This window comes from Aquila chrysaetos, chromosome 8 (genome assembly GCF_900496995.4).
Source record: "Aquila chrysaetos chrysaetos chromosome 8, bAquChr1.4, whole genome shotgun sequence".
NCBI lineage: Eukaryota > Metazoa > Chordata > Aves > Accipitriformes > Accipitridae > Aquila > Aquila chrysaetos.
The window spans coordinates 26120259-26137893 of record NC_044011.1 but is presented as its reverse complement, the minus strand read 5'-3'; the positions used below and the strand labels follow the sequence as shown (position 1 = coordinate 26137893).

The 17635-nt window shown below is 35.7% G+C and overlaps 1 protein-coding gene across 6 annotated transcripts in view; it reads left to right on the top strand.

The window, feature by feature from the left end:
- The window catches only part of GPCPD1 (glycerophosphocholine phosphodiesterase 1), a 47761-nt gene extending 30143 nt beyond the window's left edge, over window positions 1–17618 (top strand). For 5 of the 6 annotated variants that reach the window (XM_030021211.2, XM_030021214.2, XM_030021213.2 and 2 more), the window contains exons 12-20: window positions 1249–1341; window positions 3627–3704; window positions 4840–4879; window positions 5671–5732; window positions 6642–6707; window positions 7699–7835; window positions 8532–8667; window positions 9011–9171; window positions 15846–17618. In XM_030021211.2, coding sequence (XP_029877071.1) covers window positions 1249–1341; window positions 3627–3704; window positions 4840–4879; window positions 5671–5732; window positions 6642–6707; window positions 7699–7835; window positions 8532–8667; window positions 9011–9171; window positions 15846–16050 — 978 coding nt within the window. In that variant the 3' untranslated portion in view covers window positions 16051–17618. Of the gene's footprint in view, window positions 1–1248; window positions 1342–3626; window positions 3705–4839; window positions 4880–5670; window positions 5733–6641; window positions 6708–7698; window positions 7836–8531; window positions 8668–9010; window positions 9172–12103; window positions 12205–15845 lie in introns of all 6 variants that reach the window. The other variant, XM_030021217.2, reaches the window with a different exon arrangement.
- The last annotated feature ends 17 nt before the right edge of the window (window positions 17619–17635 follow it).

Genomic DNA, 17635 nt, shown 5'->3' with positions numbered 1-17635 from the left:
GCTATGATATCACCTGCTGCTTAACTTGTGATTAGGCCTAAGCCTTTTCAGGTACTTCTTCACTAATGTAGATTCTTACCAAACATCTTTTGAAGTTGTTAAAGGGATGGGAGCAGAATCTGGAGCATTATGTTTACTGGTTACTGATTCTGGAGTACTGTACTCCCCAAGAGTCATAGCTGAAAGCTTTCTCTTGTTTGGAAGTCAGAGTATGATTTGAACACAGTGTCTGGAACATGCGCTGGCTGCAGAGCGAAAGAAAAACTGCAGCTACAAAATTATCTTTTTGAACAGTAGTTCTTAATTTCTGGGTGGACGCTGCAGGTTTATAGACAGCTTTTAAAAAGCCCATGAGAAGTATGCATTGAGGCAGAAATTTACCATGAAGTTGTCAGCAGCATCACCAGAAAAGTACTTTCAACTATTTGCAGATTGAAAAGGCTGAAAGCTACCACTCTAAAAATATTTCTGCTGAGAAGAGGGCTGTAAAAAGCCTGTTTTGTTTTCTTTCTGTACTGATTGAAAAAGAGTATGCAAGTCAGGATGATAATTTGATGAATGGTATTCTTGGAGGCCTTTCAAAGGAAAGATTTACAGACAGTCAAAATAACTAAAATTGGTTCTGTGTGCTGCTTTATCTCTTTCTTTCTGGCCCTCCCTCTTTTCAAAAAGATGGTACTTAGCATTCTTGTTTGAACCTCCTTCCTTTTTAAGGTTCACAGAAAATAACATACAGTTGAAAAGGACGGGAATACTGGACGCAGCTATTTCTGCTCTTGCATATGTTATAACACGCTACTACTGTGTTACTCACTAGTGACTCCAGAAGCGCCTCGGTATATGGAGCATCTCCCTGAAGCTTTGACAATTTATAGCAATTGCTTGTCTCTTGGTGGGGAGGAGGGAGGGAGGGCACCACAAAGGCATCTATGTTTAAAAACATGATCTTAGCCTTTCTCTGAAATCAAGTTTACAATACTTAAATGTTACTCGAGGGTTTACAAGATTAAGCAAGCTATATATATCAGAGCTGCATTATGGTAGTTAAAAGACTTTCCCATATGATTTTTTTTTTCATTTCTAATCCATTTTTGAGTATGATTTAACTGGTAACAGCCAGTTGTGTTCAACTTCTGGTTGATGTCCAGGACCTGTGAACACTTTGTAACTCATCTGCAGTTCTGTAGTCCTTATGCATAAATAGTTAATGGATTTTTGTTTTGTTCTGTGTTTTTAAATTTTCTGTAGGGAGCAGCCTATGTGGAATTTGATGTACATCTTTCTAAAGATCATGTGCCTATCGTATACCATGATCTCACATGTTGCATGGCCATGAAAAAGGTAAAGATGATGATATCTATATTTTATCTTTAAATGTGACCATTCCAGAAACTAAAATGCCAAGCTCTCATAGAAATAATTTCGGGAAATCAAGGGATGGAATGGGAATAAATATGCAGCATTACCGTGTGTATAAAGTAGAGCAGGGAAGTTGAGTTTTTCCTTTTGATGTAGTAGCAACAGCATTTCAGATGCATGGTTTGAGACTTGTAGTTATTTTTTAGCTTTTTTTTATTTATGGTTTAGAGGAAAAAAGCAGACAACTCCACTATATTCAGTAGCACCTCTGGGACTCTCTTAGACTGTCAGAGTAAGAACTTCTGGTTGTCTCTTTTTTGAGGGAGAGTTAGTGTGAATCTCAGCATGACTTCTCACTCCTGCTGATACTTAAATGTATACTTCTCTCAAGTAGTTATGTACTCATAAAAACTGTAGATCAAACCAAAGTCTACCTTGTTTGATATCCTAGTAGTGGCCAGTAGATGAAAAGCGGAAGAAACAAGGCTCTCCTTCATTTAGGGAGTTTGATTAGCCAATGGCTTGGCTTCCATTGGTTTTTCTAACCCTTTCTTTAAACCTTTTTTACTTCAGCATTTTGCGCTGTCCTTTAACTGTAAGGTAAATAATATACTTCATGTCTCATTGGGACAGTAAGTGGGGCTGTGAAGAACTGCTTTTGGATTGCTTGGTGGAACAGAAGGAAAGGAGGCAGAGGTTCTAGGAGCAGGAAAATGGCTCTTGAAAGCAAGCATCCTATTCCTTTCCTTGCTTACCTCATGAAGTTGCAGTTGTTCCTTCTTTTTTAACCAAAACTTCTTTTCTGTTGTTTTCGTAAGCATCCAGAGAACTATAATATAAGAAGCAGTGAATAGTACCGTTACTCGTACATATAGATAAGCATTCCTTTAAAAGGTGCTCTGAACAGTCCATCACAATAGCTCTTAAATACCCAAGTTTTATGAAGCATAACAATTGAATGTTTTCATAGAGTAAAGTGACATTAGACTCCTTAATAACGAGAGAACCATAGGCATAAGGACTGGTGACTCAAAAAGCTACTGAGGTGCTTTTCCATCTGGTCTGTTGCATGTTCTCCACTGAGGCCAGGATACTTGCATTCAGCAGCAGTACAAAGAGGTTGGACTCTGTTCTGTTCTAGTTTTCTTCCTTTCTAGTTCTGGCAGTGAAAACAAAGATAACATGGCAGAGCAGATTGCAAGATAAGTTCTGTCTTTCTTCTTGGCACTAAGTCTGCATCATCAAACTCTTACACCCATTGCGATATTGCAATTCATAAGAAGTTTGGTTTTGAACAGTTGTGGAAATGGAACTGTGACTAAGGGAGACGCATATTCAGTGTGTATTGAATCGGTATTGTCTTGTTGAGTAAAATTTTCTTTATAGTGAAGAGAGGAAGTGAAAACTGGATTGACAGATTTTTTTTTTTTTCTACACCAGTTCTTTATTTTGGGGGAGGGGTATGCATGTCTCAGTTTTACCAGGACACTTGTCCTTTTTTTTTTGTTGTTTTTTTTTTTTTTTGGTTTTGTGTTGTGTGGTGTGTTTGTTTTGGGGTTTTTTTTGTTTTGTTTTGTTTGTTTTGGTTGTGTGTTTTTTTTTGTTTTGGTTGTGTGTTTTTTTTTGTTTTGGTTGTGGTTTTTTTTTTTTTGTTTTGGTTGTGTTTTTTTTTGTTTTGGTTGTGTTTTTTTTTGTTTTGTTTGTTTTTTTTTTGTGGGTTTTTTTGTTTTGGTTGTTTTTTTGTTTTGTGTTTTTTTTGTGGTTTTGTTTTGTTTTGTGTTTTTTTTGTGGTTTTGTTTTGTTGTTTTTGTGTTTTTTTTGTGGTTTTGTTTTGTTTTGGTGGTTTTTTTTTGTTTGTTTTGGTTTGGTTTTATTAGTTTCTGAGACATTGAATAGACAATAATAAAGTGAACTGCCTTGGAGTATTTTTTAATGCATTTCTTTACTTGCAAACTTTTTTCCTGAATACATTAACTGATCAAGTTTTTACCAAATAAATGTGATAACCTTTTCTGAAGAAAGAACATTGAAGCCTCTGACTTGCATGAAAGATGAAATCCTGTTTTTTCAAATTGACACCTGTTTTATGCTTCTGAGTGCCTGTGTTGTCTCCTGAAAACTGATCATCTTACTTATATAAGATATCACTTGTATCTTTATTGATAAAAGAGAAAAAATTAGTTGCTTTTAATGTTACCATATTAAAAACATGTAGGCTTTTTTTCAGTTTTCAGTGATGCTTAACTATGTATTATTTCTCTTCAAAGAAACTGGATACGGAGCCTTTGGAACTGTTCGAGATTGCAGTCAAAGAACTTACGTTTGATCAGCTGCAGTTATTGAAGGTATTGTTACTTTGGCTAGTATGATACGTGTAGAATTTCCAATGGTGTATGAAGCTTAAATTTTTTTGGAGTAACTATAGATAGTTTGGGAGAGCACAAGTTTTAAAAATTGTACAAGTGGAACAAGTAGCTAATTCCAAGAGTAGTATTTTTGCACCATCATTATAACTTGAATAAATTTCATTACTTATATCTTCTAGAAAGATGGTCTGATAACTTGTGTAGGTCCATATCATTATGCTAACGATAATTTCTAAAAAATAAGACAGGCTGAAAGTGGTGGTAGGGTTCATTGAGATGCAATGCTTTGGAGTCTTTGTTGAAGAAAGATATCTGTTACAAAGTCTAGCTAATTTTCAAATGTTTCCCTGTTAACAAGGGAGATCCAGATTATGTTGAACTACTCTCTGGAGGTGCATGTGGAGGTGTAGAAGGGTCCATAATTCGATGGTATGGATTGGACAAACTGGCTAGAACTAATTAATTGTTTTTATTTAATTGGGTGTCACTGTATCTTCCGAACAGTAGTGCCCTGCCTACATAAAAGGGGGGTTCAGGGGATGAGACTGGGCCACTGAAGACCCAGCTGAGATATCTGTCCTCAGTCAAGGAAGCACCTGGCTGGTTCAAGAACTATATGTTTCTTTTTACTTAAAATTACTTGGTCTCCTCCTTTTTGTGGAGAGAGAATTTGAATGGAGCAAGAGAGTTGGTCCTATGCCTGGCCCGATTCTATTGCAGTATGCAACTACATTATAAAACCGCTGTCGGCCCTCTGTCTGCACTTCACTGGAAACATGGAGTCTAACATCTGACAGAGGAGAGTTTAATGTTCAGACTTCTTGACATCTTAATGTTAAATTATATTATGTGTGTTTCTACCCTTGAACATGTTTTCTGAATTTTCAGTAAGAATATTTCCAGCTTGTTTTTGAGCTTTCCTTGGAATCTTTGTTTTAAAGTTTGAAAGAAAATTGTGATGTGTACTGGGATTTCCTTTATTCTTTTACAAATTACTAAAACTGTAACCCTTACATTAAAAACAATTTATAAGGAAAATTAGTTACATTTTACATGTAGTAATATCTCTACGGGTGGAGTATTTGTTAATTTTACTCTTCTTAATGCTCTTTAGCTGGCTCATGTGACTGCCCTGAAAGTAAAAGATCACAATGGTATGTACTAGTTTGCAAGAGTCTTGAGATTTATTTATTACCATGTAATGATATATAGTCTGTGGTTGCAGTCACTTGTTCTAATCACATTTGGCTTCTTCCTGAACACTTCTAAATGCTTATGGAGTTACTTTAATTTTGTGCATGCTGTAGAGTTCTTTGCTGGGAAGTAAATACTTGGATGGGAGTTACTCCCTTGGGAAGAGGGGACGGGAGGGTAGAGGGTGAATGCATAGATAAATATGTATTTGTGAATATTCCTAATATTTGCTACTAATGTTTCCATCTTACACTTCTCTAACTACCTTTTTTGGCAGCTCTTCAGAATTGCTAACAAGAACTTTAGTAACTGCTGTAGGGTGTCTTATTGGTGCTGTAAATTTTTGGCCTTAATTCATACCCTTTATAGGGACAGCAAAATGGCAAAGTATCTCACGCATCCTACCTGTCTGGGAAAAGATAAAATAAATAATAAGCCTTGACAGACAAGGCTGCTTTTACTGGATGTGATTCAGTGACTGAAATGGTGAGGGATGGGAAAAGCTGTTTCTGATAAATATTCTGGCAAGGCTTTTAATGGAGGTCAAAAAATTTTCCCACTGGCAAAACAGAAATTGCCAACACTGTCATTGGAGTATGTCAGTGTTAGAGGGAAGGCTTAGATAGTCAAAAGATAGACCTGATTCCAATTCTTTACTCTTAAAGGCCTTAAGATTTTGAGCCACTCTTTTCTCGCAGGGATTAGCAGTGCTGCTATTTGTTTTGATTCAATATTTTGTATTACTTTTCAGCATCTTTTAAAGAAGAAGAAAACTCTGCTTTTGAGACTCAGCCATTTCCTTCTCTGCAGAGAGTAAGCAGTGAATATAGAGCAATAGAAATAATGATTGTGAAACATGAAAACATGCATTTTTCTTTCAGCTTTGCACACGTAGCAAGGGATATGTATTTTTGGCTTTAGGCTGCTGATATCAATGCTGGAACTGATAACATAGGCTTTATTGTTGTCCACTGAAGCTTTTTCAGTATTTGAAAGTAATAGTTTGTATATCTTTCAAGCTGCTTAATTCATGAACCCAAGTTGTATAGCGCAGGATACACTCAGTTTTACAGCTGGTTAACATCTGGGCATTGTATTTTAATGCATTGACAATTGATTGCTAATTTGGGGAGGGGGGAGGACGGGACACACCAAACCCCCCAAAAAACCTGGCCTTTGGCAGTTCATCACATACTCTGGGCCATCTAGCAGAGCCGGACACAGAGAAATGTTAAGTGAATTTCTAGTATGTTTCCATTTATGACTCTTTGCCAACTCTCCAGGAGGTTTTTTTTTTAATGCAAAAAGTATCTTAAGTAACACATAGTCCCAAGTATGACATCCATGAGGTTGCCATTATGATGATCAGATCAAAATTATGTTAAATTCTTGTAAAGAATTAATTGTAAGGTGACTTCAAATCAAAAACACTTCTTTAGGAGTACAAAGGGGGCATTTCTCACACATGTTAAGGACTTGCTTTTGTACCTTGTCAAAATTTTGTCCTTAAGATTTTATCCATTTTTATGTATTTCCTAACTTGAAACTGAAGTAGAAGAAGGTGTATCTGTACCTTGTGGTAAGTGTTAAAGACTTAGGGTTTTTATTCTACTGTTGGACCCCATTGGTGTTAAATTCCAATGTATTCTCCCAGTAATTACCCTCATAGTGCTCAGTTGTCCTCCTTTGCTGTGGGGTCTCTTCATAATGAAATTTTTTCAGGTCCTGGAGTCTGTTTCTGAAGATGTTGGGTTCAACATAGAAATAAAATGGATCTGCCAACAAAGGGTAAGTAAATGTACTTGTTATTTGCTTTGATACTTTGCCATTCTCATGGCTAAAGCTTGTAATTTGACATGGCAATTTATGAGCTACAAAGGCATAATTTGGTTTTTTTTTTCTGACTTTTGTTTTACTATAACCCGCTATCTTTAAAACTGGGAGTATAATAGCACTGCTCTAGCAAATGAGCAAACTTACTCTTAAAATAATAGGAAGTATTTATAGGATTGAGTTCATAATGCAGCTCAGACTGCTTTTAGTAGAAGATGCTTTTTAAAGTCAATGGATCACAACAGGTGAGGCATGCTATACATGGGAAAAGTGACAAGAAATTCAAACTCTCCTGGCCTGGTGCAGGAGCAGCTACAGCATGGGCAGTAATATAAGCAACTGTTTTCTTCTAGTCAGCAGTACTGCGGGCTCAGCTGGATTGCTTAGCACTCGGTCTAGAAGGAAACTGTTGTCAAGGTTAGGTCTGGAAGCCTGGAGTGGGCGAAAGAAACTACATAGAGTGGCAGGTGGAAGTCCATATGCATGGAGACATGTTAGTACTCTGAGACAGGTCAGCTACAGAAAGACTGGTACCTGCTATTCTCAAAGACAAAGGATATCTCATTTATTTCTACTAATTTTATTGTTGCCTTTTTATATTTAGAAATAGCAATACAAAATATCTGTAATAGTTTTTAGTTATCTTTCATGAAATTCCTTTGTGTTTTCAAAATTAGAAAAGGCTTCCTAGAAACTCTTTCCTTGGATGGGAAGACAGTGAATTTTTCAGTGAATCTTATTGCTGTCAGCCTGTGAGGTGCAGCTGAATTCTGACAGTCTTGTAGAGCTGTAACTAGCATTCAGTAGACTGAAGGAGTGACTTCTGTACTCAGACTGGGAAACTGAATTCTCATTTTGCTCAGGTTGAATGAGAGACTGTTGCTGGTTAAAATAATTTTAGTAAGCATTAACTTAAATGGCTGAAACTTGTCCTTTCTTTTTCTAGGATGGACAGTGGGATGGCAACTTGTCAACTTACTTTGATATGAACCTCTTTCTAGATATCATTCTAAAAACTGTTTTGATGAATGCTGGAAGAAGAAGAATTGTATTTTCTTCTTTTAATGCTGATATTTGTACAATGTAAGTTAAGAGATAAATAATGTATTTTCTTTTTGTTTGTTTGTTTTGTTTCATTTGGTAAAATTTACTTTGGACATAAGAATACCCAACAGGAAAGAAATAAAACATGTTTTAATTAGACCTAAACTTTCAGTGCCAAAATAGTTGGGAATTGAAATGAGACCACTTTGCCATCTGAGCTATGCCAAAAATAAAATAGGAGAACAAAGTCAAAGTAGAGATTTTGTGAAGAGTGCATAACACGTTTAATCCCAAAACTTTGCTTCCATCTGTTGTCATTTCATATCACTGTACTGGTATCTGACTTGAAAAATACGTTAGTAAGGTTAGGTGTTGTATATCAACCACATTTAGAAATTCTTACAATGAATCTTCATTTTACTTTAACATGCACTTAAGAAGAAAACTACAGAATTGAACAGTCTTCAAGGGTTTTATATAAACATTTTGAGGATGTGGATCTGAGTTCAACTTGGAAGTCTAGCTTCCCTTAAACTGTATGTTAATCTCCAATAGTGGCAAAAGGAACAGTTGGAGCAGTTTGTCACATAGCTTGATACTAAACTGTAGTACCATCTTGTTGCACCAGCTAGGAACTAGAACGTGCAGTAAAGAGTGTAATTCTCCTCAAACAGTAAGACTGAATTCCCCTGCTTTTTAACACATTTGCTCCTTGCAAACTTTTTGTTCTAACAGGGTTCGGCATAAGCAAAACAAGTATCCTGTATTATTTCTCACCCAAGGAGAATCTAAACTCTATCCAGAACTTATGGATCTTAGATCTCGTACAACTCCAATTGCCATTACTTTTGCACAGTTTGAAAACTTGCTGGTAAGCTGACAAGTTCTGGTATTAGTCTGCAGTAAAATGAAACTAAATTATTACTACTTGTTGCAAATCTATTGGTTTTGACACTAATGCTTAAAATTACAACTAACCTTATAAAAGAAATAAACTAACATTTGGTGACTGCCAAAATAATGTCCTTTGTTTCCAATGTCTGTTTAATTCAGTGTTTAAAAAACAGTGCTCTCAGTAAACTCTTTAGTTGTATTAAATTATTTTTTATTATAGATGAAGTTGTAAGGAGCTGCAAATGTCAAAAGATTAAAAAAAACCCCTGATGTGACTGTTTCAGAAACATGGGTTTTAACTGAAGCCTTTTGTGTTTCAGGGAATTAATGTGCACTCTGAAGATCTGCTGAGGAATCCATCGTTTATTAAAAGGGCCAAATCTAAAGGCCTAGTTATTTTTTCATGGGGTGATGATGCAAATGACCCAGATAACAGGAAGAGGTTGAGAGAATATGGTGTTCATGGGCTAATATATGACAGGTACTTCAATTGTGGTTTTAAAATAATAATAATGATAAAGCTAAGAAACTATTGTATCCCGATTCTTCTCAAATTTCACATTGCTTTTTGGTTGACTGGGTGCAGAATATCTTCCTTTTGTACTGTAAGTACTGGAAGCTCATAAACCTAGTTCAAGAACAAGACTAACATTAATTCTTCCTCTTTCAGGTATATATATGAAACAAAATAACTTTTGTTTCTCTGCAGGTTAACATAAATGTAATTTGATTCTTTAAAGAAGTAGTGCATGGCATACACATTTAACATGATATTAACATTCTTGATGGCAATTTTTAAACTTTGTACATGACACAATGAGGACAATGTTATTTAATTGTTTGGCCGAAATCTTTCTACAGCTTTCTACGTTTAGTTATGCAAATAGTTAACACAACTTAAATGAATTATTTTAAGTTAATTTTTTGCCAACCTTCTGTTTGTTTCAAAGCTGTGAATTCACCATTTTTCCTATTAAAATTAGCTTGGAGTGACTCCCAGGGTAAACTGCCAAATTAATCACTTCAGAAAGTAGTTAATATATCTGCACAATTCAGGTGGACATCAGAATACCATGGTCAATCTTTGAACAAAAGTGTTATTTTAGTTCCTTACAAAACCCAAAAGTTTTAGCTCTTTTATCATAAAAGATGTGAAATTCATTATTACAAGATGATGATTAATTTGGGGAGCTGTATTAAATTAGAATTTCTGATAGATTACAAAGAATATGTAATTGGAAAAGCATTGAGTGTAACTGAACTGTCAAATTATAGAAGACTTTCAAGCCTCTTGCTTTAGCAAGAGCATTGCTTTGCATATTGTTTTACCAAAAAAAAAAGGGGGTGGGGGGGTGCGGGAATCAAGCAATTGTGAAGGGCTCTGTTTTATAAAGTGAAAACTGAGAGTCAAGTAAACATATATAGAGGCAAGAAATCAAATATGTTTGCTTTTAGAGCTCTAGGCTCCCAGTGTAAAAAAAGTAGTTAACTCCCTTGAATCTATTCTTGACTACCTAGAGGCCTTCCAGAGTGGTGGGTCCAGTGCTTCTCTGCTTTGCCGGAGGTCTCCCTTCTTGTACTGCTTAGAATGTCTTCTCCTTTTCATTGGTAGTGAAAAGGAGTAACAAGATTTTTACATTGGGGATCAGCTTCAGACTGAAGTAATTGAAACATAAGTCCTTTTTCCTGCTACAGCAGCACTACATGTTGTACCTCTCCTACAACTCAATCTTGAGTCCCCTTTGGTAGATGAAAAATATCTCTGGACTAGTATGCGGAGGAAGTGGACTCTTTATTGTACAGTCATAGGGCTGTTATGAAATTTGATCCTATGGTATGCATAACCTGAAGTGATAAGTTATTGGTCTATAGACAGGTAGGGTGTTTTAATCAAATAGTACTGCATAAAGCGTTCTTATGAAATGTCTGTTCATCTGATGTCTACTATAATCCAGTCTTCTATAGTTCTTAACGACTCCTGATGTAATAGATATGCACTACTATGGTAAAATAGTAAAGCAGGTGACAGCCTTATTTCTGACTTGTTGCTTTTCAGATGCTTAATTCCTCAACACTACTTAAGTAATGTTGCATTTATCTCAAGGCTGCAAGTCTGCTACATGTCATCTTATGTTCTCTTTTGTACTGTTTAGTGTGTTTTAAGTTGCAGTATGATAGCAGAACACCTTTTACCTCACCTTTTGCTGACTAACCAATTGACTGGAATTGCTTATAGGCTGAATTCCCTTGTGGATTTAACTGAACAAAAAATTCTTAACCTTCCTGCACTATTTAGACCATCTAAATTCTTAATAGTATTCATCTCTCCTGTGTATCTCTTCCACCTTGTTGACATCTTTACACTTTATTGAGAGGAACCCCAAAATTAATATTAATTCCAAAGCCGTTTAAAAAAACAGTAGTTCAGTAGTGCATTTTTTCTTTCTTTTTCAAGTTACAAACTGCAATTGAGTAGCAAACAACTATCTCATTTCAGTAGAATTGTTGCAGGCTTGTTAACTCTAGTTTCTAAATGTTATTGACTCTTTTTTTCTGTAGGCCAAAACAAATACTGGAATGTTCCTTTACAATTCTTAATTATTTTTTCAAAATTTACTAATTGTCTGGATAGAATTAAATTTAATCTTAATGTAGGTTCCTTAGAAGGAACATGGCACTTTATGAAAATTGCATCAGATATCTCAAGCTGGACACTTTGAAATGCAGGTGGTACCTGCAAGTCCTGGATGGCATGTCTAAATGTAAAACCTGGCAGCAAGTGTTTACATTCACAGCTGGAACTGCTGGGTAAAGAGGCAGCCTTTCAAATCATTTGAGAGTATGAAGTTAATATCAAGAGTTTAAATTGTCAAAAGCTTAAATAGGTATGGTGTAAGCATCCATATTCTGTGCTGTTTGAAGTTTAGAAATAGATAAATTCAAAACTACTGTGAAGCAGAACTTGAGAGAGATGTACATGCCTGTTTCAAGGTCTAGAAATAAGTAGGCATTGCAGGAATCTGTTTATTAGTGTAAAGCCCATTTATGTTTTGGTTGCATCTTCAAATTCCAGAATACTTCCAGGGCTGAATCAAGATGTGCTTTTTCCATGGCTTCTGCAGAATTTTTGTTCTCTGGACTTAAGACCAAGTCTAGTTATTTATCAAAAATTGCTGTGCCTGGTGTTTTGTGTTGCTGTTTACTAGACCTTTACTTAAACCATCTTAATAGGTGTTATTTGTCTGAATAAGCTAGGAGGTGAGAATACAGGAGTTTTAATGAATTTTAGGTTGCTTGGATATGGTCCTGAGTTACTGTTATTGCATGTGGTAATTATTTCAAAGATTATGAACTGTCTGGGTAGAGATGATTTCTGTAAGTTATTTTTTTTCGAACTTTAATCATCCATGTAGAATTGAGCAAAACATTGTAGCCACTTGCGAAGATGGCAGAAAAACTGTGTCCTGAATACCAAAAGTTGCTGATACCAAGTGTCGGGCAAAAAAAAACGCAGGTAGGGGGTCTGACTTTGTTTTGCATGGAGAAAAACTGCAAGACTGAATCTGGGAAGCTTACAAATGCCAACACTATTAAAAGAACGATCTCACTGGGGCAAGGGGAAGATTTCTCCTTCTCCCCCCCCCGCCCCAGTCCTTTCTCCACTTGGGCTGCAGATTATTAGACATACCCAAAGTCATTAAAGTAAATGGATGGTCTAGTGCAGGGACAATATTCTGCTTTTTTCCTGTGTTCAACTAGCATTCATCTCAGTATCTAAAATATCCAAACTACTTGTGTTAAAAGGGCAACCTACAGAAAAGGTACCACCTCTGCCTCCAGGCTTCTATTTGGGCCCTAATCCAGAAAAGTACTTTAAATGCATGACTGGGTATCCTCTGTTCACACAGAAAATTAAATCTCATGCTTAAAATGCTTTTAATTCGATGTTTATATTTTACTTATAGAAGAAACTTTAACCTGTTGTAGTGAAATTCTCTGGATTGGCAAAAATTATGAATTTTAAAGCAGGATTTGTGGGGTGATTTATCTGGTATTTTTCTCCTGGATAAGCTTTGTAAACAGTCCAGGAAATACTTCTCTGTTTGAATATACTTAACTCAGTAAGAACAATGCAGTCTTAGGTTTTTACACCAGCTGTATATTAAATACCAATGTGGAGAGGGGGTGGTTGCTAACTTACTCTTGCATTAATTTTTTAAGTCACTTTCCATGATCTGAGTTCTGTTTGTTGAATAATACACACAGCTGCATGAAAACATTAAATCAGTAATCCTCAAACATTTATGCTGAAAGCTTTTCCATGAGAATCTTCAGTGTGTTAGTCTCCTCTCTAAACACTACAGTTCCTTACAGCTGTGTGTTGCATTTGCAGACTCCAGACAAAAGCTCTGTGCTCTATTAGTATTACTAACTTTGAAAACTAACACAAATTCAGCTGGCAATAAAGGCAAAAGCATTCAAAACAATTCTCAAAACTAGAAGACTGTCTAAATCTGTGCCATTTTATTTGCCTGAAACTGAATGTTAGTTAAATAAGAGCATGGATATATGTAGGAAGTTAACTAGTATTAGCTGATTTATAATTTAATCTACTCAATGATTGAATTAAGACGTTATGCAATGGCAGTCTACGTGTTTCCTATTCTGCAAATTGCAAAGTAAACTCGTTTACCTTGAGATGTAAAGAAAAATTAAAAGTTTTAATCAAAAGCTTCAGAAAATCTTTTTAGCATGAAAACAGTATTTCAGTGCTGCTGAATCTTTGCTTTGGGATCAAGCAATAGCAAAGAAAAACAGCTGTGACTGACTTGCTGGATGTGTGTGTTTTCAGAGGTTGCAGAAACACTTGACAGGAGCTAAGCACATCAGTTCTATGCCTACTGCATAACCCTGGAATGTCCTGCAGAGCTTTTTGTAGAAAGTGCTAATGTTAAAAAGTAATATTCAAAGGACTTCCCAGTCTTCCACAGGGCTTGCTTATTAATAGGAAGTCAAATGGAGGAACTTTGGTGCATATTTATAAATAATTGTCCTGTTGAAGAATGAAGGATAGGGAGATGAGAGTTTATGCCTTATTTTGATGGTGATGTTGGAAATAATTCATAAGAGAAGTCCTGGAGCTATGCTGTGTTTTTGCCAACTGCTGGTGTACTTTCGTGGACCCAAATGAAAAGTGGGGACAAGAAATTTTGAGGTACAAGGGTAGCTGTGCTTCAAATTGTGTTCTCTGCTTTTGGTTTGGAAGAAATACTGTATACACATTGGAGCAGACTGGTTCCAGTGGACAGTCTGAAAGGAGCTTGGAGGATTGGACTCATCCAAAATCTCAACTGAAAAGAATTGAATATGAAGCAATTCAGAATTTATGCTTGCCATAGTAAAGAACTAATAAAATACCTGCCAGAAGCTGCTTAGAAACATGCTTAGCCATGTTCTGTGAACAAGGGTCTTAGAAACATGCCTTTGTTCTTCTAGTGTCTAACTGATGGGAGAGACTTAAGATTTTTGCAGTTCCTAAAGCGTGTTGCTATGTAGAAAACTATCTTCTAACTTCAGTGCTTTGTCTTGAATGCATAGAGAAAGTTATAATGTATAAGCTAACTTAACTGAAGAAAGCACAGGTCGTACCTGCATCCTGGAAGGATGGAAGGAAGGTTGGGCTTTTATTTTGTAGATAGCTTCTGTTAGGCAATTTGGGGTCATATCTTAGGGCTGTATTGGATTATAGATGCTGTGCAAGTAATTTAACTGCTGTGCCTTCTGTGCATATGCCATAAAACTGGACAGCATTTGTCCTTACTTCTAGGAGTTTCTTTACAGAAACTATCTTTGATCTTACTGTAGGGAACGTGATCCATATCTATATTTCCCACAGAACTGTTTCCTCATTTCAGTCCTGTTTACTATATCACTGTTTGAGCTGCATATTATTTTTGATGTCTTAGACTTGCGAACAGTTCAGAAGTTGTCTTGCTGGGGTAAAAAGGCACCTGGCACTGTATCACACAGCACTCTGTTGTTTTGGTTGTGACATTGTGTTCCTTTTGGACATGCCTTGAAACTATGGTATGAAAGAAAAAGGATGAATGCAATAAAACCAAACCACTTTCTTGAAGGAATCATAAATGCAGGTATGAATATTCATAAGAGACTAAGATAGAAGCCATGGTAATTTCTTCCAGAAGTTTTCATTTGAAGGAGATAAACCTGGAGAACTGTAACACCTGAAACTGTATATGTGCAGTAGCTACAAGTGAGGGGAACTGGGTGCCAGGATTTAAATTTTGGATATAAATAACATACTGATGTTAGAAATTAATGTTGGGAGATCACAATGTATCCTTGTCAAAATAAGTGTTGTACTAAAGCTAGCTTACAGGAACACGAATGCTTTTGCTTTATAATGAATTACACCAAAATAGTATTTGAGTTATGCTCAGTGCCTACACTGTCAAACTCAAAATGTGTTTTGGAATTGGACAATCCGGTACAATGTTGACAATTAAAATCCTCCAGCTTTGTTTAAATGTGTGGAAACAAAGTGAAAAAAGGATATACTAATTAAAGCAGTTTAGATAGTTAAATTTGCATTAGGTATGAATAAAGATCAGGTTTTCTCATTTTTACTCTTCACCTAATATTGTAATGGTAATTTAAAAAAAAAAAAAAGGTTCTGAATTGGGGGTGTGTGTGAACTACTTCTTGAAACAGTAAGTATGAACTCCATTCAGTATTATGTACGAGTAGTATATCACAGTCTGTTCAAATAACCTCAGGGCTCTGAAATTTCTTACACTTTTAAGTTTGAAGCCTGGAACTCTGCTCTTACTTCACTGTTTTGTGCCACCTGTAAAATCACATTTTGCAGGAGAGTAAGCGAGATAAATGCCAGTGGGTAGCTTTTTAGTATATCCAATGAAATATTAAGCATTGTGTAAAAGGAGTACCATTTTATATCGCAAGATGAGCGGCAAAACTTAGGGTACTAACCTGGAACATACTGTTTTTATAGACTTGCTGATACCTAATTTTACACTAGTAGGGAAAAAAAATCCTAGTTGCTTCATCTAGTCTGCATTTCTGTGAACTGCTGGGTTATACTGATTAGTGTGTTTTCTTTTCTTGTTTATTCAGGATATATGACTCGAATCCTGAACAACCAAATATATTCCAGGTGGAGCAGCTGGAACGTCTCAAGAAAGAATTACCAGAGTTGAAAAGCTGTGTGTGTCCCACAGTTAGCCACTTTAAATCCATATCTCCATGTAAATGTCATCATAGCTGCCTGGAAGAGAAAGCTGTAGATAACTTGAAGAGTGTTCAAATGCAAAAGGACTGATTCTAGGCAGAATGCTAGTTTTGTATCTATTCAACTTTGACCATTGGAACAGTGCTGTTCTATGCCTTCAGGTTTGTTTATTTGTTTGATTTTTAAGTCCCCAAATAGCAATAACTGTGTTCCTCCTTGACAGTACTTGTTAAAATTTCAAACAATGTTAAAATATTTAGCCAGCTATAGTTATTGTTCCAGTTTACATAGACAGTTTTAACTTTTTCCTATAATAGTCTCAAATCTTGAAAAAGAAAATTAACACTAAGTGTGTTTTTAAAAATAGAAAAAATATTAAGCAGTCAAAGGAGTGGAAGCTCAGAAATGAAATTGTAGGGAAATGACAGCGATCTGATACTGAATATGCTGGAAAATTGTCTTGACTTTGATTTTACTTCAATGCTAAATCTTGTCAGCCTGTATCTGACAACAGAAAAATGAGAGTGATTGTAAGATACATATAATTAGATCTGGCCTGGATAAATTGGTACCTCATATATATGTATTTGCACTGATAGATCCACCTGTACAAAGCTTTGTGCCATTTAAAAATATGTATATATTTTTAAGTAAATGGCAATGCATGTTAACTCATTTTCCCCTGCTTCACTGGACATTTAGGCTGCTGCCATTATTTTCCAATTTGCCAATTCATTGGTACAGTGTCTGTGTATAGCAGTCAAGGGTGAACCACAAGTAAGATTTTTTTCATTAATCTTACACAGGCCTGCTAAACTTTAGAAATGTTGCAAATAATTTAAACAGAATTACAGAAACATCTTCAGTGGTTGAGAATCTTTTTTGCACAGTAACCTTAAACAGAATATGTAACATGCACAAACTCTACGAAATGCATGCTTTAGTTATTAAGCATGAAATTTAGGTGTTTGCTGAGGTCCTTGCATCTTTACGGTGCTAGTTATGTATGAAGGGTGCAAGGACTAACTCAACTACTTAATCTTTGCCTAAAACCACAAGCCTGTTATTCACAAACATTTGAAGAAAAGGCTATACCATACATGGTTTGTCTTATTTACATAATACCAGAGACTAGCTTTTGTATTTTGCAAGAATTTTTTTTTTTTTCCTCAGAGCAAGAATCACAAATGTACTGAAATCAGATAATCGGTATTCTGTTGGCTGGTATCTATCCTCTGTAATTTATTACGAAGTCATAGTTTAGAGTTCTTAATAGATATGTATGCATGTCCTTTTTCCTCCTGAAGTTGCAGGTCATGCCAACACAACAGCTGTAACTTTCTACTGAAGTGTTAATGTACAATAAGAATGGAAAATATTTATTTTTTTCTCTTGTAAATTGACAATGAAAACAATAGCGTGTACTATATTCTTTATATACAGTCATTGCTACATAGAACTGATTGTACAAAGAGTAAAGCCATTGCAAGTAAGTGCTTGAGCCTGCACTGCTGAGCAATTTGAAACAAACAGCTTGTTTCAACTTGCCTTGTGCATTTTAGTATTTAAAGTTTGTTCGTCATGCACAAACAGCACAGTAATGATTAGGTATCTGGAAACTGTCTTTTATTTAAAAAAAAATAAAAATTAAACCAAAATTTGGAAGTGTGTGAGC